This window comes from Cuculus canorus, chromosome 2 (genome assembly GCF_017976375.1).
Source record: "Cuculus canorus isolate bCucCan1 chromosome 2, bCucCan1.pri, whole genome shotgun sequence".
NCBI classification, from domain to species: Eukaryota; Metazoa; Chordata; class Aves; order Cuculiformes; family Cuculidae; genus Cuculus; species Cuculus canorus.
The window spans coordinates 126,456,388-126,483,014 of record NC_071402.1 but is presented as its reverse complement, the minus strand read 5'-3'; the positions used below and the strand labels follow the sequence as shown (position 1 = coordinate 126,483,014).

The following is a 26,627-nucleotide window of genomic DNA, read 5'->3' as shown; positions in this document are numbered from 1 at the left end:
AATTTTACTCAACCTTTAGACCTCTGGTTCTGCAAACATGATGGATACAGGCCAAATTTTAAGGGATCTTAATTGTTGACCTATAATAGGCACTGACAAACTAGCATAGAAACCCTGCAGATTTTTATTTGTTAAAATAGTAAAACTATACTCAACAGTTAACTACAGTGCCTGCTTACTTCCTTGGATAATAAGCACCAGATATGCAACTGGTTCTATTTATCACTTACAAAAATCATTTATGCAGTGACGATGGCTGTCGGCCTCACCTCCAGACCAGGACCCCACAGCGTTAGGGTCCATACAAATATAAGTACAAAAGACAGGAACAATGACAACATCCCCTCCTGCAAAAGAATTCATAACTTCCTCTACCATGCTTTTTTTCCCTTGTGAGTTTAAAATGCATAAAGCTTGAAATTCAACTTAAGTATGAAAATTCCAACTTTGCTTTTTTCAAGATACAGAGGAGTGATGTTTTTTATTTCATCTTTTGGTTTTTATAACCTTTGGAAGAGTCAGTGCTTCTGTTTCACGCTTCTGGCTTTGGTTTGGTGGGTTTCCCCCTCCTCTCAACTTTCTTTTTAAACTAAACACTAATTCTTCCAAAGGTCTAATATGGCACAGTGCACCTTGTTCTTATCTAGATAAATGTGGTTTCAGTGTATGCAAGCACTTCTGTGCCTGTGTGTGAACAGCAATGCATGGCTATAGCACTTACGCTGGAAGAGTTACATGTGTTGTACCAACTGGAACAATTTCCATGGACTTCCCCCAGAACTTGTTTTTCCATCTTACATCTGAAACAGGAAGAGGAATAAAAAAGACAAGATTAGTCATAGGCATGGGTGAATCAATCTATTTCTGTATTCTACTTTATTTTCAAGAAATGCAAAATAGCAAAGTGAAATATAACAAAAGTGTTCAGGGAATGCTGTGGACCTTTGAATGTCATTTTGTTTGCTTTTTTTTTCATTATGTTATTGGTTATTTAAATAGTGAAGTAAAAGAGGTTTAAAAGACCTCTCAAAAGCTTTTTCAAAAGAGGAGAATTCGAATAAGCTATAGACATCATACATTCATCTGCAATTCCGTTGCTAATGAATGAATGCAGACATTTCCAAAAACAAAAGCAAAATTTCAAACACAAAAATACAGCAACTCAGAACTTCCGTGGTGAAGAAGCAAGGGGATGTTTCAAAGGGCACAAAACTGCAGAGGGATTTAGTCCAGCTTCCTCTGTAAGTTTAACTGGGCTATTAAAATCTTGTCTGAATCACAAAAAGACATGTCCAAGTCTAACGTCATTTTTCCAAAAAGAGCTGAGAACACTCGATGCAAGTTTAGCCAAACTTATTGGCAGTAACGCCTGGAAGAGAAAGAAAGAAGGACAGAGATGCACGGCAGAAGAGAGAAAGGGCTAAATTAGGCTAGATGAACTTTCACAGTAACTTCAGAGCTCAGGGAAATAGCACCCTTACTGTATTAGACACTAGGAATTCCATTCCCTGCCCAATCCAAAAAAAAAAAAAAAAGGGGGAAAAATTCATAGGAGAATACATATCTCCCAAGTATAGATGTGCAAGTGATAGGACAAGCCACAGCAAGCTGCCTACCATTGCAAAGGCTGGAACGGGACATGGGGCAGAACTCCTCATGGATAAAGAAACCCTTTTCTTGTCACTTGAGAAAAGGATCTTTTTTTTTTTTTTTTTTCTCTAATTTTGAAGTTTGATGCTAGTCCAGCATCCTTAGTGACAGCAATTCTGTTGTGACTCCTATACTGCACGGTAAGAGGTCCAAAACTACCTTGGGTGTGACGGTGTTGAGCCAAATCCTGCACTGGCTTCCTGTCTTCTGCAGTAGGATGTGAGAGAAAAGGAAAAGGCACACCCTGCTGAATTTAACAGTTAAAGTGTATCATCAGACTGTGTTGTGTTCTATGCTCTCATAAGTGGCAAAGCTGTCCCATACAGATTAGTACATGGGAAACATCTTGGTAACCGGTGTGTAACTTGATCACACTAAAAATCTTAGGACACTTAGGAAAAGTGAAGTGGTACTTTCAAAGCTATGCTCAGATTAACTCAGACACAGATGCTGTAGTAACTGGAACTCTCTGTTCTGCATTTCAATTGTTCATGCATCCACACTGCTTTGCAAAAGCAGAGTCAGCTTCATAAGTCAGGGAAGGCAGTTTCCAAAATAACCATTCCTGTCAGAACCCAGTCTTCTGGCTCAATAGATTAAGACATTTCTTGATGTTGAAACAGATGAACTAAGGTCAGTGTCTGGTACAATGAAAGCACTACTCTCGCAATATAGCTAAGAACCGTCTCCTTTTTAGCTGAGGAGATAATATGGTAAGTGAAAAGATCTTTGCACACAGAAAGAACTTACCCTTATTAACCAGTTGCCTTTATGATTAACGATGTTAATCTTTCCACATAAGTTAATATAGCCCCATAAAAAGAGGCCATAGCATTTACAAACTAGATCTCCCATAAGCTCAGTTAGCCACATATAAAAACAAAACAAAACCCCCAGACCCTGCAGTACCCTGACTGAGTCTTCTGTGCTCATCAAGAGCAAATATCAGACTCTTTCTCATTGATCAGATTCTCAGCTCTTGTCTTTACAGAAGAGCTTTGTTCTCTGCAAGGGGTAAAATATTTGAGTGATAACCGTTGTAAAGATCTGCTAAATAAATCAGTCTCATCAGTTCTCATTAAGACAGACCACTACATGGTCTTATTTATACAGTATTCAGTTACTGAGTAAATTTTTGGTCATCTTTGCTTTTATGCTAAGAACAAAAGGACTCTTGTCCCTGTGTTTGTTTACAAAGCAAAGGATTATACTGAATAATGAAAACCAGGCTAATGACCTAGTTGCAATTTCTCATCAGTATGGTTCCATCTGTAATAACTATAATCAAGTCAGTAGAGTCAATCATAACAAAATTAAAGGTTACAATACGGCTACATCATGAATTGACAAACCTCTGAGTGAAGGATTTTAACTGAGTTAAAAAAGGCACAGTTATGTTCTGTGTACAATCCAAAAATATTTAACCACACAGGTACTGTGACTGGCTGACATCTTCACCAGCATGAAGTCTTACATACTGTAATAACGCCAGCAGAGAAAGACATAGTAAATATATTTATCCTTGCTGTTATGCTCATTTTTGGAAATCATTTTCAGAACAGGTTTACCAGATCTGCCAAGGCTCAGGATTTAACTTGTAGATTTGAAGCTGCATTCTAGCTTGTTTGTTTTATAAATAGCTTGAGGTACAACTCTTCCGTAGTAAGGAAGCCCCTTCCCAACAAACCTAATTTTAAAGAAATGCAGATATTTGTACATGAAAAGAATAATCAATAAATTTTATTTAAAAACACTTGAGTATTTTTATAATGGCAGAACATACAAGTAAGAAGGAGGCAAGTAAGTGTAAGGCTAGCATTACTTAAAGACATTCTAATACAATTTAAGCAGAGAATTTCACCTTGTCTCACTTTATGAGTGCTTCATGTTAGACATACAAGGAAAACATTATGAACACTGTAAAAGTAAATAATAGACTGAAGAGTTACCTTGCCAAAAAGCAAAATTCACAGATTCAGCATGGCATGCAGAAATAGGTGGATGGTGACTGACCTAAAAGCAAGAAATAAAGAGGGGAAAAAACATGGACATATTAACATTTGAACATTTATATTGCTTTTCTCTTTTTCTTTTATTTTTCATTCCTATATGGTATTTACGAATTGAATTTTTTTTTTTTTTTTGCAGTTGTGTCCTGAAGGGGGAGTCAGTGAGATTAATAAGACACAGACCTAGGAAACCTGGGAAGCATTTATTTTAAAAGTCCTGTGAATTTTGTTCATCAAGCGAAAAACCAACTATACATTTTGTACATTGTCTCTAATGTGATAATTTATTTACCCTTAGGGCTCCCTTAGTATATTAACAGAAGCTGCATTTTAAGCACACAGACAAAAATTAAAAAAAAACAAAGGGCCAAATTCTTCTGTGCAGTAAATGCCAAAAAACTCAGAGGGAGGACACAGATTACCATCGCTGAGGGGGCCACAGGCAGAGAAATCAAGCCATGAAATTCTATCTAGCAATATCTACTACTGCAATAATGGCACCTCAGGTGTTTCTAGTGTGAGACTCTAACCATGCACACTGCATTTTATGAGCTTTGAGTAGTAGGCATATACATGAATTAGGGCAACCACCAAAATAGCAAAGCAAGGACTGTGAGTAAATAATTACACAATGCAGACAGTTAAAAAGGAATAGTAAATAATAAAGTAACTTCAGAAAGTGGAAGCAGCTACACTTCCTTGACTGTAAATTCTCCCTTCCGGGTGAATACAACTAACCAGGACCAACTCTGATTTGTAATGCCTGTTCTTTTCACACAGACAACATAATTTTGAAGTCAAATGGCCCTTTCCCACTATGAAACTAATTTCTTAAACACCTACATGGCTCAAATGCAGTTTTATTTTCTTCTTTTGATACTCACTTTGCAAATCTGCTATCAAGCATTTTTTCAGCAGGCATCCAGTTATTTACTGAACATCCTCTACTTGTGTTTTTTCTTTTTTTCTAAAAAAAAGGACTAATTACTCTCAGCTATGCCCTAATCCACCAAGAGCAACACACTCTTTCTCACACACTGCACCCAGATTAACCCCAGATGTCATTATAATTCATTGGTTAAACTTAGCTCTCACTTAAACTGTTATAATTCCAGAGTAAGGTCATGGTGCTAAGTGGAGTTATTCTAAACTTACTCTAGTAATAGAACAGAATCTCTGTTATCTCATACATTTTGCCTATCTATCCCATGGATTATATACTATCTGAAATCTATTCCATGGTTTGCATACTACCTGCACTAACAAGTAATCTAGAGTAAGCATCAAAATGCTTGCACAAGCAAGCAATAAAATAACAGGTCCTGATGCAGAGAGAAATATTTAATGCTTGAAATTTCTTTCCTCCTGTACTGCCCTGCCTTCATAATATTCCTCCACCCCATACTATTACAGTAGCTTTACAACTCTATAAACTTATGTCACTTATTGCAAGTATTAGAAAAATAGTTGTTAACAACACAAGCCTCCTCATGTATTAAAATTCCTCTTTAGAAAAAGCTGCCTTTGTACTGATTTATCCAAATTCAGGAGAAAATATCTTCCTTTAATTCAATCTAACAGAATCATTTAGGTGGGAAAAGAATTTTAAGATCATTAAGTCCAACTGTAAACCTAACATTGCCAAGTCCACCAGTAAATTATGTGCCAAAGTGCCGCATCTACACGTCTTTTAAATATCTTTAGGAATGGTGACTCAACTACCTCCTTGGGCAGCCTGTTCCAATGCTTGACAACGCTTTCAGTGAAGTAGTGTTTCCTGGTATCTAGTTTAAACCCCGATGCAACTCGAGGCCACTAACATTAAGCTTAGTGCTAACCTCTATCCACCACTTTGTTACTCCAATTTGATGTTACACTGGTAACTGCAGTGCTCTATACACATCGTCTTAGAACTGAAGTAACACAATGAAGAACCAGATGCATTACCTGAAGTTCAAATGTGATTCTTCCTTTGACTGTTTTGGCTTCCCCCCCCCCTTATTTTTATTCTTGCTTGTTACATTTCTTGAGACTAATGAAAGATCACATAGCATTCCTATTGCCAGTTCTAAAACATAATTACAAAATATTGTATCTTTAGAGGTGGTCACAACCTCTGAGATGGTCTTTTGTTTCCTAAAGAAAGCCTCGTAAAAGGTTTTCTCTGATCAGATTCCTAGGTTGTATACCTTTGCCCACTGTACTTTTTGCGATTCTTTTCCTGTGATGTCTAGAGAGAATGAGACAGCTTTCAAATGCTCTTACTCTGCTAGGCACCAGATTATTTAAGTTCTCTCTCTTTTTAACATATGTCTCAAGCTTAGCAATTCTGGTAACTCAGCTGGTTTAAATTTAATATTTTTCACCCATATTTAATAATTATTCTTCTATGAAGTATTTGGACAAGAAGCAGAAATATTTATGGTGCCATAGAAAATACTAGTGGCTGATTGACTCTCACAAGGGAAATATAGTTATAAAAGATGTTAAACAGCTGAAGATACAGTATTTTCAAGGATCACACACAAAAGAAAATGACAAGAATGTGAATGCTTGCTGCAGTCGTGATCAGATTTCAGCATGAGGAATTGTACTCTACTCAACCAAGGTATCTGGTTGCTGTAGTAGGCAGCTTGCCAGCCTTTTGCCTCTCAAGTGTCAGCTGTTGGTTGTCATGTTCCATCCTAGAGTTAGCAGACTTTCCTCAAAAAACATTTTCCTTCATTTATAATTCTGCAGTGTATCTTGAGATTTGCCGGGTTCAGGTTATGTAAAGTAATTTTGTATTTCGTTTAATTCCAGGTGATTCCAGCCATGCATTTAGAACTAAGCAGTGTATCAAGTAGCAAATCTAAGGGTAGCAGCATACAATACCTGTTCCGCAAAGAACTGGAAACCCTTATCTTCACGGATACATTCATAGGTTTCTCCAAGCACAGGATTAAATGGCTTACTTCCAGCTCGGTAGTAACTGGATGCATATGCAGAGACTGCAAATGCAGCTATATACACCTGGGAATAACATATGCAGCAATAACATATGCAGAATTTTTATTAATTAATCAATTTATTATTTAATTAATTCACCAAGCCATGCACAATTTTTACTCAGCATTCTGATTTAACAGAAAAAATAAATGGTCTTATCCTGACATCAGATTCTATATTTTCCCCATAATTCGCAGACTACAAACACGCATGCCTCCCGCAAGTATTAGCTCACACATTAGAGCATCACACGATGGCCCAGGGATGGAGTTATTAGGGTCAAACACTGCAAATGTTATCAACTGAAAACAGCATTTCTGAAAATTGTTTGAAACAGCTCAGCATTCTGCAACACAAGTCAAAGTAGTAACCTTAAAAATCACTGCTTGATTTTCTATTAGAATTGGATTTTATAGTTATGGTCTGAAATTCTATGGATCTACAAACTACTTTTTTCCTAACACAGCACAGTAAGTTCACTAAGTTCGCTATTTCTACTGCTGTTCGAATTTAATTGCTTTTTATCTACTGTGTGTTATTACCTAATCACGAAATTGTTCTTGATTATGATTGAGATACAGGTAACCCTTCCAAATTTTTGCAGTCAACTCAAGCACAATTCCTCCTAAACTTGGAGAATTAGAATTTTGGGGTTGTTGGATTCTTATCTCTTTTGCATCATTTTCCTCCCTTTTCATTCCCTTTTCCTCATTTTGTGAAGGTGTAGATGCTGTCCCTTCACAATTTCAGAAAGTGAATTCACTTCATAATGGCTCTTACATGAACTATTGCAATATACTATGCAACAGATAGCATTAATTTTGCCTCAGGCTATCTCAAGGCAAATAATATTCTATTCTGATGTAATTTCCAGATGCTTGGATGTGGGAAGGAGGGAGAAGGCTTCTTTTCACTCCCATGCGAACAATTACTGTTCATTTCCTTTTCCTTTTCCCATATATTCTCAAGAGAAGTGGTTCTGCACTGGTTGCTAGCCACATTCTCTGTCATGAGAACAGACAATAAATTTTAACCTTTCTAGAGTGTTAGGATGGAGCAAGAGGATTTTCAAAAAGTATTTCTAACACTTAATTTACATTCATTAATAACCTTGTTTTAAGATAAGATATATTGAGTTGCAAAGGCTTAATTCAGTTTAAGGGACAATTTATAGCTTCCATTTAGGAGAATTTAGAGAGCTTTTAATCCTTTATTTACAGGCTTACACATTAAGTAGATCTTGTGCACCTGGAAGCAGAACAACTGAAATGCATGTTTCTCGTGCTCATTTGCCAAATGCTGAATTCAGTGTTCTGCACTGGCAAAAGACGACACCATTGTTGTAACCAACATACATTCATATTGCCTGGTTTTCAGATTCTGAACATTTTGAATCAACCCCAAAATTTCACAAAACCAGACAATGAAACAAATGGAGCTCATTCACTTAATATAAAGATATCACAGTAGTGTAGGGCTGGAAGATCTAGCATCCTCTATGCACAAATGTGTTGTCAGATTAGACACCCTTAAAAAAAGACATATTATAGCTTTTATAGTCAAGAGGGAAGTATAGTAGCTCATCCCCTGTCCTTTCCCTTTTTGCTGTAAATTTTTGATCTTACAGACTAAGAGCTGCAAAACAGAACTATACTCCTTCTTTGTTTAACCTGGCAGGACAGCAAGGTACTTGAGGAGAGAGACTTCCTAACAAAGCAACATTTTTTGGCCTTTTTGCAAGGTATGTAAGTATGCACAGACAGGTATGTAAGTATGCACAGACACATTTATAGAGTCTGCCTCTCTCAGCTGGGAGAAAAAAGGAACAGAATACCTTAATTTCTTTGGCAGACTGTTTTTATATTTACTCTATCCTAATTATGTTGACTGCTACTACGTATTTGGAATAACACATTTACCATTCGTTCAAATGGGTTAGGCGTATGCGCTGCTTTATCTAGTAGTTCACTGTACTCCAGCTCCTCACAGAGACGCTGAAGGGTATTAAGTGGCTCATTTAATTCAACAGGCATGGCCACTTTTGAGAGATCCTTTCCTATGTTATTTCTCAGGATATTCCATAGGCTGATGTTACTCGTATTAGGACATGGAGCTGGCAAACATGTTCTCCGTTTAGAATTGCATGCAATTCCACTTTCAGAAATACAGTCTGGAAAAGAAGGAAGTGGCAGAACAAGTCAATTCACCGTTTACTTAGTTTCATCCCCTTTGCAACCATACGTTAAAATGCATCCATTCTTTCTTTGCTGTCAAAACTTCCCTCCACCCTCACAATTCAAGTGTTTTGCTTGTGGTTTGAAGATAACCTGTTATAAAAATGATAAAATTAGGAAGAAGATCTTAATTTCTATATGTTAATGGAGGTAAATCAACGCCAGACTGGATGAGGCTTTGAGCAGCCTGATCTAGTGTGAGGTGTCCCTGCCCGTAGCAGGGGGGTTGCAACTAGATGATCTTCAAGGTCCCTTCCAACCAAAACCATTCTATGATTCTATGATTTTAAATGCCAGGTACAAAAGATGCATAAACCACTACCTCCCTTCCCCTTAAAGGCTGTAAGAAAGGCTCAGGCTTTCCATTGAATTTGAAAGAATAAATAACTATTTTATTCCTATCTGTTTAAGTGACATAAAACCTCCCTTCCTGACAGAGCTTCAATTAAGTTGACACTTCTCAGAAGGCAAGATGTAACTTACAGATCCAAGTATAATAACGACTCCTACCTATCTTTTCCTACTTTTAAAATAGTCCTACCAGGGAAGTTTACTGCACCAGAGATTTACATCCAGGCTTTTCCACAGTGCTTCCCATCGTGCTTAGCATTTAAAGACATTTAGTGATGTTAGGTTTTAGATACTCCCATATGTTGGTGGAGAAATGGCCTATTTTAAAGGTGGAAAAGCTGAAACAACTGGTGAAGCTATGGGCTTGCTGAAGATAAAAAAAGACTCATGTCAAGAGGCCTTGACATGAATTTCTGAGGTCTGTGTTGCTATGTCAAAGCAATTGGAACAGGATAAATAGTTCTAAGTGTGCCATGAAATGATTTGTGGCATGATCAAAGTAGAGCTGTAAGCTTCTGCAAAAGGCACTAGTCTGAAGTGATTACACTGCTTAGCTCTACATCAGTCTCGTTTCAGAGGGGAATACTGTTGCCACTACAAGAACATATTTTATCTTTACACATCCTCAGAAGCACCTAGGGAACTCCTGCCCTACAATCAGTTATCACTTGGAGCCATTCAGTTATAGTCCAGTCTGTCAACCCCTGTCCTCATCTGGCTTTCCCCACACAGCTTTGTCTTGGAGGAATTAAAACAAGACCGGGCAGCATATCTTTCCCGTGCTGCACACGCCCAAAGAATTACAGCCCTTACATGCACGTTTTTACCAGTATTTCCTCTGCTGATCCACTGGCATAAGTATGATATCAGCAGTGCCTCCAGCAGTGACAGATAACCACAAGGGCTAACATCTCCATCACTGCCATGTACTGCAGCCCATATCTCAGATAGAAGTTTTCAAGTGTTATCAGCAGCCTCAAAGTTTTGAGGAAGAAGCTTCCATCTTTCCTTCCAGTCTCAAACTAAAAGTCCTAATATCTTATAACTGAGTTATCACGACAAGGACAGGTGAACTATTTGCAGTCTAATGACTCTGTCTTTCTTTTTCCATAAAAATGGCACAGGCACTATGAATCAAAAACTGTACCTTAGACAATTGTACTGTTAAGAATTAAGAGATTGTCTCCTAGAGGTCCCTCTTAGAAGAAGTTACTTAATATTAGAAGAGGCCTAAAAAGAAGAATGTTCCCTTAGACACCTCAGGAATGCTGGACTATCTGGAGAGGAAAGAGGCAAATGCTAAAAATTTATCCTTGTCAAAAAAAGGTCTCTGAAATGGGATTTGGCTATGTCCTTTGACAGCTTCTGATTAAAAGCAGAATTTTATAATAATTGACTGAACTACATATTCTAGACCATCCCATTAACTGGGGTAAACTGGCAACAAAACAGAGTCGAGAAACAGTTAACTAAGATATTCAGATACTAAATCTTCTATACAGTGAAGTTTGCCCACCCTACATGAAAAGAAATGCCCATGCAGTTCTGGTTTGCAAGAGCTGTGACAAATGGCCAGCAACACTACTGAAGGAGATTAAGACATCTGACCTCCAGCTAGACTCAATGACTTTTAAGGCCACACTAGACCATTATCATCATCTGGTCTGACCTTCTGCATTACAGTGGCCAGAGGATTTTATCATAATCCCACAATTTATGGTTCAGCTAAAGCCCTGTAGGAAAAAGACATCCAGTTTGCTATTAATAAGAGTGGCAGGCTGCCCAAAGTACAGAAATAGCAGGTACCAGAAGCATGGGGAAGTGCTGCTAATACAGAAGAGCTTCAGTAACAGTCTTTGTTACGAGAAGATGAACAGCCACGCTAGTGTAGTTTTTTAAGGTCCAGATGACGAGATAAATCAATATGTATTTTTTCCTACCTTCCAAAAAGGGAAAAAAAAATAAAAAAAATCTTCTTTTTAAACAGTTACAGAACACAACTGACCTCCAGGCATTTCAAACTACCCAAATTCATAGGGATCCACTGGTCTGTGGAGATTACAGGGAAACAGCTAGTAGTAAGAAACCACTGTTCAGCATTTTTAAGACAGAAATATATTGACAGATTAGGAAAAGCATTATGGTTAGCTAAAGGAGTTGAAGGCACACAGCCAATTAGTTTGTTATGACCAATTCTTCTCCCTCTTTTTTTGATCTGTCTCTAATTAGCAAGATGGTTAAATACACATATGTACCAACAAGATTATCATGATTAAAACATGAAAAAAGAAATCCTTATAGTCATACACCAGACCTGCCAGTACGTAATTATTCTCATGTTCATTTAAACAGACTTCTAAAAGCAACAGAACTGTCTGAATGCAGTTATTAAATAGCAGACTAAAACCAGTGTGACAGGAAGAAAATTGCTTTTTTAAAAAAAGAAAGCAGCCAGGCCTTGCTACTTTGAAAAAACCTGTGGCCGTGAAAGGAACTGAAAAGAAATGGGAGTTGGACCAAAGAAGCCAAGAAAATAGGTGTTTCTCTGCTGATACAGAACCACCATCCTGCTCAGATGGTGCCCAGGCCCAGATTAGCCAGGACATGCTGTTCAAAACCAATCTGAGGCTGTAAGAGAAAAAGCACATGCTGTTTACAGTCCAAAACCTGCAATATCACATTATTTCTAGTAAGAGAAGAAAAAAAATATTCCAAAGAAAAGAAACAGAAAATTCTCAAAACATAAAACACTGAACTTACCTAAAGTTTGTCTTTCATTCTCCATGTCATTGCTTAGGTTATCTTCTGAGACGTTATCACTGATATCACTTACATATGAGTCATCATCCGATACCTGAGTGTGGATGGGGAATTAAGCAAGATACCTCACTCAGTAAAATAACCCCATATGCACATTAAAATTGTTACTTTCTGATGTAATTATGATTTTAATAGAATTGAACTGTTTAAGCTGTGCTTCGGTATTACAGGGAAGTAGTAAGAAGTCCTAATAACATACAACTGAGTTTTGGAGAAGTCACCATTGTTTAAAATTCATCTATTCTTTTAGCAGAAACATGTTTAATCTTCTTGGCCACACAACTAAGAAGGTTTTTCTCATACCAGAAGTCAAGGTTTTTAGGTAGTCTGAGAGAGGTAACAAAACGAGCTGCTAAGTTTCAACATGCGTGTGTCCTGGTTTCAGCTGGGATAAAGTTAATTTTCTTCTTTGTAGCTGGTATAGTGCTCTAGTTTGGATTTAGTATGAGAATAATGTTGATAACACACTGATGTGTTTAGCTTTTACTAAGTATTGTTTATAGTAAGTCAAGCACTTTTCAGCTTCCCATGCTTTGCCAGTGGTGACGTGCATAAGAACCTGGGAGAGGACACAGAGTACAGTGGACCCAAGCTGGCCAAAGGGATACTCCATACCATATAAAGTCATGCTCCACATATAAACTGGGGAAGCTGGCCAGGGGGTGCAATTGCTGCTCTGGGACAGGCTGGACGTCAGTCTGCATGTGGTGAGGACTCGCATTGTGCATCACTTGGGTTTTTTATGGTTTTTTTTTCCCCTGATTCTCTCCATCTCACCCCACGGGGGGTGTGGGTGGCTGTGTGAGTGTAAGCAAGCAGCTATGTGGTGCTTAGTTGCTCGTTGGGGTTAAACCACAACAGAATGACATCAGCCCCAACATACCTACAGGTAACACAAGGACAGTTATGAATATAGATTTCTATAATACAAGTTCTTAAGCACCTGTATGATAACTCAAGGCAGACAGCACAATATATGCCATATCTGCATACTAGCTCCCTAACTGGCATTTGCTTCAATGTGCATGTAAGACTTCTCCGTAATAACTGCTACATTTTACTGTGAAGAGTAAAATGACAACAAATATATACATGCAGCATATTAACTTTTAGATGTTTTGAAAATTTTCATTTTCTGGCAGTCATCTGATGTGCAGTTAGCACTCAGAAAGACTGCACGTCAAGTAGTAGATAAGAAACCGCATCAGAATGACGCCAATCTTAATGCTCGGACCTCATTTTCTGAAGAGCTAGCAGACAGCAGGACTTCCTGTGCATCAAAAAATTCTGTGAGAGAGTCAGCTATCGACAGCCTGCTTTCATTGGAGACCTGGTGAACCAGACCTCTGCTTTCTTCTCTTGAATTTTCCTGTTTAAAAGAAATAAAAAGTTTTGAGAGAAGAAGTACCACAAATAGCATTCGTGCATGCAATTCCACAGTCACATAACTTAAAAGGCTTTAAAATACTGTGAGATTGCATATGCTTCTCTCCAGTTTAGTGAAAAGTAGCATGTGTTTCAAAGAGGGATTTAAAACCAAAGTAAAACAGACCAAAGAGAAGAAGGAAAAAAGAAGGGGAAAAAAGCAATGCATATTCAGTAAATCAGTTATGGTGCTGTACGTACTTTTTCCTCAAAAAAATAAAAAAAAGATGTAAAAATGCCTTGATATTTGTTATTTGTGTGATTTAGCCAGATATACAGAAATGTTCTACCAAAAAGCCCCCAAAGAACAAAAATCCCATCTCTTTATATTACATGCTAGCTACATATTCCGTTCTGATCTCAGAAAATAACTTAGTCTTTTCCTCCCAGGCGTTGCTTAATGCAAAGCCTGTGGCACAGTGGCACACAAAATTCTGAGGGGCAAAGTTGCTTTCTGTACACTAGCAATGCTTTCCTAGCTCTCTTTCTTCACTAGGTAATTTTCTGTGCTGTGCTTTGGAAAGCTTTCCTTCATATCCGCACCCAAGATAGCTCCATGTTAACAAAACCCAGCATATTATCAATGCCACATTAGCAAAAGCGAGACTTGGTTCAATCTGTGGATGCAGTAAAAAAGTTGGAGAAGATCATGCACTATTGTTTTCCCTGATGACTCCACCAATGCTAAAGAAAAGGGGCTGGGTGGCCCACAGAAGTATATTAGCTGCTCTCTAGCTTTTCTGCAGGAAATGCTTTACCAACTTGTAATCCTATCATAATTTTGCAGGAAATGTAGTGTTTTACTTTCAGAACAATGTAATGAACAATTTGACAAGTCTATAATCAAACTGACAAATCTTTCAAAGCTCTTCTGTTCATAGATTTTATTATAGCATGAAACGTTAGTATGTGCTGATAATGGTGACACGGTAACAAATGAAACTGTTATCATACAGGACTTTTTTTTTTAATATATATGCTTCTGACAAAGCAGAAAGAAAAGTGGAAACCTCAACATTGCCTCTTCTGTGGGAGGGCAGTTACATTAGCCTATAATTAAAACAAAATATCTTATACACACGAGCACTGCTACTGGGACTGTTTCCAATACTATTTTGAACCTGAGAAGGAAAGTGGGCAGGAAAGGCTCAGGAAAAAAAAAGCAGATTTTTGTATCTATCACATAAGAATTTCACGTCTTCTTTCATGTTCCCACTCTGGCATGATAAACTACAATACAAAATGCCCAATACACAAACTAAACTTCTACCTTACGCAAAGGCTTGAGATACTAGTTTATGCTGCTTCAGATTTCACAGGTCAATCACAACACCTGATGTGTATCCTTTAGAGGATAAGTTTTGTGCAGTGGCCCTGTCTACCTCACAGCAGCACTACTGTATCATAGTCCTTGGACAAATCTAAAATGAAACTTCTCCATTATAAGTGATTTCAACCTGAAGTTCTATCCCAAACCATGCCAGGGGATATTTGTGAATGAAACCTCTAAAGCACCTTCTGAAAGCTATTCTTGGGGTGTGTGTATATAAAGTGCATCAAACAAGTTACAGACATAATCCATTGTCATTGAAAGGACTTCCACTGAATGAGAAAATAAACAGTTCCTGAAATTAAAAAGCAATGCATTGATGCTTGTCTGGATAGAAGTTCAAGTAATGTTCAGATTTTTGAGGAATTAAAAGCAAAAGGCTCTAGAATGACCTTAAAGAAAAAGAAAAACCAACAAACTAAACAGACAGCTGAATACAACCAAAGCACAGCTCTACTAAAACAGAACTAAACCAGAAGTGAGCAGTTGGAATGACTAAACTGTCTTTAAAAATAAAAGGAACAGTAAGTTATATAAAGCCCACAAGGTTATATCCACTCAAGTATTAATGAAAGATTTGACTACCAGCACAGAAGTTTCTGTATGAGTTAACATTTAGGAAAATCCATCAGAAACAACAGAGCTCTTGCTTCTCTCACTAGAACCATTAATATCTAGTTCCTATGACCTATAAGTACACCATAGTTATACGCATTCTGCAGCAAGCCAAAAAGCGGTCTGAACGTTAGTACATCTCAAACCGGTGAACTGGATACATTGAAGAGTCCCTGGATTCACACAAAAAGAACTAAGTGGCTGAAAGGGCTCTTGTACATCTCATTCCTTTGATCCTTTCATGGAAATGCCTGATAGTTGTTCTAAACCTTACACAAACCACACTGGCAGCCAGTGTTCTGGGCTAACAATATTTAGACAGGCAACAGAAAGAACTGCAGAACTTGAAAGTTAACAGGGGAATAAGGGGGAGAGAAACAGTAGCATGAGCATAACAAGACCACAGCTCTGTTCATGCGGAATGGGAAGCGGGCAGGAGGCAAGGGAGAACAACACGAGACACTAGCAACAAGCAATAGAAGTGTGCTCACAAAAACTGCTCACAAGGAAACTCTTCAAAATCAAATATCACACAATGCATCATCAGAAATGATTCATAAATATGAAAGCGGACTCATTTTACTAACACAATACACCATAAGGAAGACACAAAGAACAGGACTAGATACAGCTATGCAGCACTGTCTAGATGTAGGAGCCTGAGGAACAGACATCACTGAAAGAGGAAATCCATACCCACCTTCACCAAATCTGGACTTGATTTTGCATTAGATGCTGAATCAAGGATCTTAGATTCGGCATGTATTCTGCGTAACCGGTCTTTAAGATCTGTGTTTTGTGCTATTGCCTGGAATATTTAACAAAAATATTGGGGATATAAAGTTCTCTGAACTAACTTGAATGTGGCTTTATTGTGCAAAAAGGGGCAAAGAGTAAAGTGCAGTATAAGACACCACCACCACATGATTTTTCACTGGTTCACCAAATAATTTATAATAATAAATGTTTCAAACTTTGCTCCTTATCTCTCATATTTTTGTTCATTGTGAAGGAAAAGACACATAAATAGAGGAAAAAAGCCAAAGATGGCAGGGATATATAAAGTTACCAGGTTCTGCAAGCTGATTTAATAGGTTATAAATTAATTTTGTGCATCTTTTTTCTTTTCAAGCTCCCTTCCTTCACCCCCGTCTCCAGCCAAGCCTCTCTTAAGATTAATTCCTACTCTTGCCACACCCAAAACCATTTGATTTTTTCATCAGCCTGGTACGCTTACAGTTCCCTTTGCCTCCCACAGACAGAGAAATCGGACTTAAATTCAGACTGGTACAGGTACAATTTATGTCCTATCAGCTTATAATGACCAGAATAAAAAGCCTCTACTGCAAATTCATGGTTTTTTACATGTTAATCAAGGTCAGGCTGGACAGGATGCTGAGCAACCTGATCACAGCTGAAGATGTCCCTGCTCATTGCGATGGAGGTTAGACTAGATGAATTTTAAAGGTCCCTTCCAACCCAAATGATTCTATTCTACGATTCTATGTGCATCTAATGGACATGTCAGACAGAGTAGACTTAGAAGAGAATGGAACTCTGCCTGCAACGAAAATATTTCTGCCCACTTCAGTGATCTGAATTAATACTAAGATGTGGAAAAACTTGCTGTTTACACATGCACCTTGCACAGCTGCACACACAGCTTTCCTGCAATAGCATCTTCCAGTTTCCATTGTTTGCTACAAAGTGTTTTCTTCTTTTTACTGTCTTTTTCTCCCAAAACCAAAAATATTTTAATTTTAGCTATTCTCTATTTGCTTTTCTTAGACTGTGTGTAGGTGAAGGGTACTATATTAATGAGGGAGAAGCAGAGGCAGAGATGCTAATTTTGTGGTATTTTATCCACTTTAAATCTGTTCATTTTTCTTTCCCTGCCAGGCTGATGAATGCAAAACATACGTTTGATAGCTTTCAAACTGGAAGTCTGTTTTTTATTACTCAGATACAGAAAACAAACTGAAATGAACAACAACGAACACTAAGTCAAAGTCACCAACGCAGGACTCTCTTGCAAGGAAACCTTAGAAATATGTCAGGTTTATCGTATCTGTACATCTTTGAAGGAAGCTTATTCCTTTCTACTACTGGATCTCTGCTATACAGGGTGAGAAAATATCTGTTGGCATCATGGCTTTACAAAGCTGTAGTCTAAGAATAGCTCTCACAGGTGTTAACCTCTGATAAATCTGCAAAAGTTCACAGATCACTTCTGGACGGGCCACAAAAGGCTTATTAGGTATTAGATAAGACCTAAGAGCATGACTTTTAGAAGACATTCAGAAGATGAAGATGAACAGCAAAATTTCATTACTCAGGAAAAAAAATTAGTGATGTTCATTGAGTTCAGGAATCTTAAAATGGATTTTTTGATATAAAACAGTAGGCAAATAACACCAGAAAATCCATCACCTATTCAGATAAGAGAAGAAGAACATCTGAAAGCCAAAAACAAAGAAGTGCAAGTGAGTGAATATAGTTATTATGCAACAGGTTTCAACTTCCTCCAAATACTATGCCTCCAGGCAAACAGGCACGTTAAATGCTAAAAAACCTAAAATCATATGCAGCTTTTGTAAAGCAAAGTTTTCATCCTGAAATAATTCTAATATTATCCTTATCACATTTATCAATGCTAGAGAGTCACCCTGCCTCCGATTAGGAATTTGCAACAAACACTGACATTTTAAGACTGTGGTAATGATGTCCCGCACTGCTCTGAGATCAGATCACTTCTTGTATGACACATTCAGACATGACCAACCTGAAAGTCTGAGTCTCAGCCAATCACAAAAAGCCCACCAACCAACAAGCCCTACCTTTTTAAAGAGCACAATCTTTCGTCACTTACAACTCTGCCATAACAGCTCCGTAGCTGCTTTTAGACGAGTAACAGATAATTAAAGGTGGAAGTCAAGATAAACAAGCTGTACTTGAATTTGCTTTGCAGTGTCTTGCTGCAGCACGGTGAAGCTCTAGTGCATTAGAAGGGACAAATGAGTGCTTTCAGGTGCTCTCACCTTTATATTGTGCCAAGTCACACAATGAACACTTGAATGTTGTTTTAGAAAAGAAAAAGGAAAAGAAAACCTGCAACCTACCAGAACTGAGTGATTAAACAGAGCATATGTTTGGAGAGAAAGTAGACAGTGTCAAAGAGCAACCCTCTGACAGTTAACATCAAATAATACAGATTATATTATATGACTAAATCAATCTATCAAACTTCAGTAATTTCACAATAATTTTAACGAGTCTTTGAAAAACACCATGTATAATAACTTACTATGCTTCAATACTGCAACTTCTAGCACAGAACAGACACTAAAGAAACAGAAATTAATCACTATGAAATTTAAAAGTAGTATCTGATGACAATGAAGCTTGCTGAAGTTCAGCATGTCACTTACGGATGTTAAGGCATTCTTCAAGCCAACTATTTGTGCAGATGGAGACGAGGCTGCATCGTGCTCCAGCATCTGCTTCAGCTTTTCTCTCTCTGTAGATATGGTGCTGAAAGCTGACCTCAAGATGAAGTAAACTAGAACCATTTTGTAAAACGTGACAGTTAAAACCAGCTAACAATTGTATGCATAGCAATCATGTAAAACCTAAATAAAAGATATTTTATGGTGACAGAAACTAGAATTTAGGTTGAGAGAACCAGGGTGGGTTATTAAAAACAACTGATACTAATCAAGGTTATAGGTTAGATTTTTTAGTATGAGAAATGTTTATGGTGAACGCTACCATGTTGACTATATTAACCACAGTCAAAATTACTCTGATTATTTGTGACAGATGGCAACAAGGCCAACTAACCACAGCTGCTCTTCACTTGCTTTTGTTCCCCAATTAGCTTGAATCTTCAGATGGTCATGACTCTATTCCACATTCCTTTAAGAATTCCAGTGGGGGAGGAGAGGGAAGAAAAAAAAAATGAAATGGAAAAAAAATAAACAAAAAAGCAGCTATAACACACAGTGTGCCACAGCTACAGGGTTAGTAGCTTCCCCACAAGCAAGTCAGCTGTGGTGTTGACTTTTGTTATCTCTTTTTGGATAAAGAAATTGCAGCTTGTTAGATGATTTAGTGACTCAAAGGGTCAGATCCTGGATGTTGTGAATATTTTGCTGCTACTTCTACTCCTTCCTGAGCCAGTATCACCAGCCTAAAGCATTCAAATCAGACAACAGATCATGCAATTTTAAAATCACTACACTTTTAAAGGAGAATTGCACTTTCCTTACTTTTTTTTTTTACTTTTAAGACATTTAATCTTTTCTTTAACCACAAGGACTAAAAAATTATTTGAGTAATATTCATTTATGTAAGACTTAACACTCATCTACCTAGAGAATTAAGAGGATTTCTGAGAGCCTAAGCAAACCTTGTAATAGAGTCATCAGAACTGCCAATGCAAAAAAAGAACCATTTACAGGCAAATGGAGATATAAAATCTGAGCACGGATGCATGGAAAGGGCAAAGAAAAAGAACCCTCTGACGCCTCTCTCTTCTAATCATCCACTCCGAGTTAACCTGAATCTTCATCACTTCATTGAGTATTTGATGTAACCTAATTGACTTTTCTAAGAAAATATTCTTAAGGTACATTTCAACACCGCAAACAATTGCCAAAGCCAACTCTCATGCTCTGACCTATCTGAAGAAATATTTTAACAGTACCACAGGGCTTTGGGAGGAAGATGTATCCACCACAATCTATTTTGTTAGACCTTGCAGATGACATGACCAGAATCTTCAGGTTTTCAAGAATCATTGCACACTACAGTACTGGTGTAACATTTTATTTAATTTGTATCAAAAGGTAAAGCAAAAGTTTTCTCCACTACCCCTTTTCAGAAGGGGTGTGGAATAAAGCAACTTTGGGAAAAGTTATTTGTACTCTTAATATTAAACAGTACCGAGTCAATTGTTTTCTCAAACGCATGGGTCAATCTATCCAAAATTTCTGACAGACATTTCAGGTGAGATGATCTTGAGTAGGTGATTTGTTTTCTCTGCCTAATAGCAATTTTTCCAACTGCACCCCATTCCCACTTCTTTTCTCTTTTTGGAAACTATATATCAGTTTCTACTATAATTGATTTTATAAAGTTTACTACTTAGATACATCCCTTACATAACAGAATCAAGATACATCAGTACCAGGGGTTATTGATGACATCAACCATTATCTTGTGCAAAAGGGGACAAAGCCAATGCTTCCAAAAGTCTTTCAGATATAAATGCATAAAAGCCTTCCTCAGCAAGATCACTTGAACAATAAAAACCTTTTGGTGCAAGGGTGGTGAATCAAAGCACTGCTAACGAAAAATGATTTGAAGAGAAGAAACACTTCTAGTCGAGCTGCCCCTCTGGCTGCTTTACATGATCTTACTCTTCTGTATTCACTAAAAATAGGTTACTACCATAGCAACCCTTGCATCACCAACAACTGTTAACTCTGAAATATAGTGAAGCACACTGAATATACAAACATACATATGCGCATATACACACGTGCATGCAAACACAAAAGAGTATAAATCTACTGTTATGTTCATAGCAAAAGATCTTAGGAGTTTAACCTTTTGGCAAAAAAAAATACAATCTAGCTTTTTCACATATAAAACAAAAGGATGTCCTTGATTAAATAAATAATCAAAAAATGTGACAAATAAGACATTTTTCTCAAATTACTCAAGATCTTAATATTTGCAATTCCTCAGATTAAATGAAGATAGGGCATGTTCTGCTTTTACTAGACATCAAACAGCATTCTCAAGAAGTCACACCATTATTTAGATTGTGATGATATAAAACCACACACGAAATTATTTTACCTTTATGTGCAATGTGAAATAAGTCCTCTTGCATTTTAGTAAATTCTGATGATGTTTCAGAGCCATCAGAGTAATTTTTCTCCTCTACAAAATCTATTGTAGATAAGTTAGGATTGGAAGCATGCAGTCTCATAGGGGCAGAAAATACTGAAGGCACCTGCAAGGAAGAGAGCCATTTGTGAAGTTTTCACAAACCGTAACAAAAGTTTTGTTTTATTGTACCCACCTGGATTACATGTTGGAAACACCAAGAATGCAAACTACTGTCAATTACCAATAGGCTTGGAATGAATGACAGCTGGCAAATGAAACCGTAGATATAACTTTGCCCAAGACATCATAATTGAAGATTTTGCGTATCTCCAAGAAACAAGCCCATTGAGAGCTGTAGCACATACTATATTACTTTTCCTCACTTATAAGCATCTAATCTCATGGCTTCCGGATGCAAATGTGTACAAAATTATCTGGAGAGTTTGCAAAATCCGTATTGATTAAAAAACCCCAACATCACCATTCCCAAAATTGAGGGCAGATAGAAAACACGGGAAAAAAATACAGCAAGCCTCCTGAAAGTAACAGCAAAGATCCTATTGCGCACAGCAGCGACAATATATTTGTGTTTGTCTGATGTATTACTCCTTAAAATGAGCTGGTAGAAGACATCACATAAAACAGATTAATATTTCCTAAACTGATTATGCCAACAACCAATCAACAACTAAGATATGGAGAAAGATGGGCACTGAAAGGACTGAAGTTACCTGTAATGTTCCTTTAGCCTCTTTTCCAACAACTCTGGATCGCCATCTCCTGTGTGTTCTCTTTTCTTTCTTTGGACTTTCAAAAGGTCCAACCTTTTAACAACACACAGGGAAAAAAAAAATACAGATTGCCATGAAACTAGAGAAGCTAAGAAGAAACACTTTGATCCTTTAGGATTTGGGGTTGGTTTTTGGAATTACAAAGGAAAAGGAGTTTTGGTTTTGTTTTTTAAGCAACAAACCTGCATAGCATTTATAGCAGGTGCTGAATATGTCCTGTGAAGAACATCCATGCTCTGTAACAGCTGGTTCATTTCCAGTAAATACGTGTGACAGTTGGAGAGGTCTGTTTTGAACAAAAGAATATTTTCAATTGCCCTAATGTAACAGACACACTGAAAGGGTTTTTTTGTTTGTAGGTTAGTCTTATTTTGATTGTAGCTAGTGTAAGTAATTCATTGACTAAAACCACATTATTAGCCTACAAATGAAAATTAATTAAAAGCTTACATACGTCTATCTTCAAGTTCAAACCGTTGAACTGCATCTACATAGTGTGTATAATGACCACAGTATTTAACCATAATTGGTTGCAGAAATTTGAGATTAACATGATACTCACCACAGTTTGGGACTAGTCAGACCTCCTCGTGTCGAGGGTAACAATGCCACAGGCATCAAGAGTATATTGTACATTCAGAGCTAGGGGAGGCTCTTCTATATTAGAGCTGAAGCTCACTGATAGGTAGAACTTTACCAAATAAGTATCACACAAACACTATCAAAGAGAAAGAACTTCATGGTCTTAGGAATGCATAAGGTGACTTTGAGTACAAAGAATTACAGGTTTTTAATGACTAAATTTTGGATGCTTCCCCTTTTTTGAATACTCAGCTAAGAAAGTTCAAATCTTACTACTGAAGGTGATGTTCATACATAAAAGAAAATGTCCTAAATCTAAAGCTTCCTTTAAGAGGTCCCCACAACTGATAACCCCACATCCAAAATCACTAGTCCTTTTGAAAATGAGTAGCCAGCTAATTAACAACCACTCCTTTTCTTTCCTCCCTCCAGTATCAGAGAAAACTCTAACCGTCATGACTACATATGGTATAGTGCTCTTGTTGTCAAGAAAAAATATGAGAAATATTAGGCTACTTTCAACTTCCTTCAAATATCATTACCTCTTGAGCATCTTTCCATGTCATCAGAAGACTGCAGCCAAGATGAAATTGTGGAATCATTATTTGAAAAGGAAAATGATAAGTTACCTCCAGCTGACAATGAGTTCTGTTTGGTCAAGCTGCCTGCCTGTTCCAAAGAAGAACAAGTGAATTATTAACAAACAATATTTTAATGTTGTATGCACAAATTTTGACAATCGGTAATTGAGGTCCGTGATCTGGGACAAGCAAGGACTGAAGGCATCAATAACAGGGAGGGGGGAAAAGTGTTTGAACTAGACTAGGTGTACAGTCATTGAGCATAATGTCAAGATATCTAACATAACAGTTGTCCATGAGCAGTAGAAATACTAAAGGAACCATAAAAATTTGCTGTATTTTGAGGAAGGGCAAAGTTCTGCATCAATTAAGTCAACTTAATACAATTAAAGCACTATATCCGAACAAGACCAAAGTCAGACGTTCTGTTCCTTCTCCATACTCCCCAAAAAAGCCCTGAAAGCAACTTCAGTGTAACATGGACATACTTGCCAAGGCTATTTTTCAGTGAAGAAAGCAAGATCTCTTAAATGTTATTTAAAAATTTTACTCAAGGTTGCATGACTCCAGCATGGATTTGGCTTGAGAGGCCTTAATACATGCGTGACCATACACCCCATTCAGGTAAATGCCATCCTTTGACAACATCTCTGCAGCCATTTTCAAACTTATCTCACTTTCAGCCACGCTCCTGATCAGATGCTTCAGAAGATGCTGGAAATTCTGTGTAAGAGTTAATTGAGCAGCGTAATTAAGCAGTTTCCAAGGGAAGAAATTTCTACCCAATACTATTACCGGTTGATTGTGGCCTATAATGCTGTTTTCTTCTCTAATGTAACTACAAATAATAGTCATTCAAATGTCTAATTAGTTTTAGACCTTACTAAAGCTTTCATCTTAAATAATGTTTATGTCAGGAAGCTGCACAAATGACATGGTTTGTCAAAATCTTGGTTAAAATAAGTTTTAAAATGTTTCATCTTAAGCGCCGTTATGTGACCACTTTATTGGTTATGAGAAAAGCTGACTGAATTGTTTGGCTCTCCTCTGAAACACACATATCACAAACTTTGTTACCTCCTGCTCACCTTATCTCAAAACTCAAGCAGCACTACTTTTAAACTTGTTCATAGGAAACATCACCTACATCTTAGTCAGCTGCAGTTTTCTTAGCTGGTCTTTTTGAATTCACAATATGAGCTCCAACCTGAGTTGCAGAATGAAGTAAAATGCACTATTCACGTCATGTCATTGAGTACTATGTCAATTTACATAGCCAGTATGCAACAGCAGTAACCATCAATAAGCACATTTATTTTTAAATTAATGTACGTAGTTTAGTGGTTTTATTCCTACATATAGCTGTATGAGCTTTAGTCATCTGTCCAAATAATAATCCCAGTACTTTAAAAAGTGGAATAAATTTGAAGATGAGCAATTGTATCGGCATTTTGTGAACAAATGTCACACTAATCTCTTCCAAACTCTGTCTCACATAACCAACTTTTCAGAACTCATATACAGGAGAGGCATGGGAAGGAGGGAAGAAAGATGTAGTCATTGCTAAGAAACAGGCAGGAGAGAGTTTGCATAGCCCCAGTTGGCATAGTTTTGCTTATGATCAGCAAAGCTTAGCTTTAGAATCCAAGCATTCCACATAAACATATGTAGATACATACAACTGCCTTCAAACAATAGCAAAAAAACAGATGTGAGAACTGTTCAAGTGTTTCTAAAAGTAAATAAAATGCAATACAAAGTTCACTTGATATATTTTTCTTAAAATAACAACTGCTGGGTTGATATCAACTAACACCAAGCTAGAGCTGGTGCAAATTGGCAAACTTCCATTCAGCTTCAGCAGAGCTAAGGTGATTAACTGCAGCTCAAGAACTATCCCCTTCTATTTTTCACATGAAAATAAGTAGGGCTTCTTTGCAGTACAAATCTGGATTAATAAATTAGAACTGAATTGAAGTTTTTCATGCCAAAGAAATAATAGTTTCCTGACAGTGAGCATAGATTTTAGATATGCTGGCACATGGATTCTTTTTTTTTCTGTCTCTTTTTCTTTTTTTTTTTTCCTGAGGGCACAGGTGTAGATATGTCATGGACTTTGCAATGATCTACTTTTGCCTTCAATACTATTCTCCCTCTTTATCCCTGCTGTCATTTGGGAGAAAAGAACTAAATAGCCACAGGAGGTTTGCCATTTCCTTGCAGACATTGCCTCAGAAGAGCAGACTGTTGGGAGCCACAGAGGTGCTGGTACCACTGAAAGCTTGCAGATAGCTCTTTGCAAAACAGCCCTGGTAAGTTATTGTTCTTTCAGACACCTAATTGCACAGATCTCCTTCCTCTCAACCACTAGCAAAAAGCTGTTCAGGCACATGTTTGTGTCTGGTAAAACTCATACTCAGTTACAGAACTACCAGAGGGATGAACTGCGGGTACTGGGGACCAAGCCCACTTGGACCATACAGCAATACAGCGAGAAAAAAGAAAGCCTTAGATAGGAGCATAACAAAGAGGTAATTGCTGCTTAGGAGACACTTCAGGAGCCGACAGAAACGGAGACCTCTTTCACTTACAGTAAGTAACACACCACTGCTAAAAAAAAAAGACATTAATCTCAAAAGAGATCACTGGTTCTAGACTGCAGCAGAAGAGCTTCTCTGGGTGAACATCAGCCACTCGATGAGCAAACTGCTGAATGCATGGAGGTTGTGTACAGCCATGGAACATACTCTTCTGTGAGACTGCATCAAAAAGGTCAGTTGGTGTGCTGAAATGAATGCTTGTCAGGCCATTTGTGAAATTAACAGTCACAGATTTTAGCTAAAGAGCAGGTCACTGCTGATTATACCCATCCACACCCCATACACACCTTGGGCGTGGGTCCTTGAGTTGGTCTGAATAATGCTTCTACCTCAGTTAAAAAGATAAATAGTGGTCACAGGTCATGGCTCTTGGATAATTCTTATGTACTCCTCAGGTAAGCACAGTCAGATTCATTAAGGTAAAAAGGTTTTATTAGCCAAAGAATAAATGAAAAAATGTAAAAGGGGGGAAAAATTTAGCTGGGTGCTCTTCTATGACCCAGACTAAAATTAACCAGTACATACCAGACAAATACTGATAATTGTCTCAAAAATTATGATTCTAACTCAATACCCAGTTTTGAAAGTCATAATGCAAGTATAATTTGCTGCATTAAAACAATGAGACAATATTATAAAATTTCACAGTATCATAGAGAAAACTGGGAGTAAATCAATAAATGACTTAATTTTCCTGTTGACCTTTTAGTTCAAAACTTAAACCCCACCACAACCTTCCATTATGCTCTTTAC

At 37.4% G+C, this 26,627-nt stretch overlaps 1 protein-coding gene across 6 annotated transcripts in view; it reads right to left on the bottom strand.

The window, feature by feature from the left end:
* The window catches only part of OSBPL3 (oxysterol binding protein like 3), an 89,571-nt gene that overhangs the window by 9,871 nt on the left and 53,073 nt on the right, over window positions 1-26,627 (bottom strand). For 4 of the 6 annotated variants that reach the window (XM_054058224.1, XM_054058223.1, XM_009562867.2 and 1 more), the window contains 12 exons: window positions 23,236-23,362; window positions 22,294-22,397; window positions 22,052-22,144; window positions 21,288-21,444; window positions 18,851-18,981; window positions 16,123-16,230; window positions 13,287-13,421; window positions 11,993-12,086; window positions 8,567-8,817; window positions 6,534-6,671; window positions 3,600-3,663; window positions 722-800 (listed from right to left, as the gene is read on the bottom strand). In XM_054058224.1, the coding sequence (XP_053914199.1) occupies window positions 722-800; window positions 3,600-3,663; window positions 6,534-6,671; window positions 8,567-8,817; window positions 11,993-12,086; window positions 13,287-13,421; window positions 16,123-16,230; window positions 18,851-18,981; window positions 21,288-21,444; window positions 22,052-22,144; window positions 22,294-22,397; window positions 23,236-23,362 (1,481 nt within the window). The remainder of the gene's footprint in view (window positions 1-721; window positions 801-3,599; window positions 3,664-6,533; window positions 6,672-8,566; window positions 8,818-11,992; window positions 12,087-13,286; window positions 13,422-16,122; window positions 16,231-18,850; window positions 18,982-21,287; window positions 21,445-22,051; window positions 22,145-22,293; window positions 22,398-23,235; window positions 23,363-26,627) is intronic. The other 2 variants (XM_054058226.1, XM_009562869.2) reach the window with 1 other exon arrangement.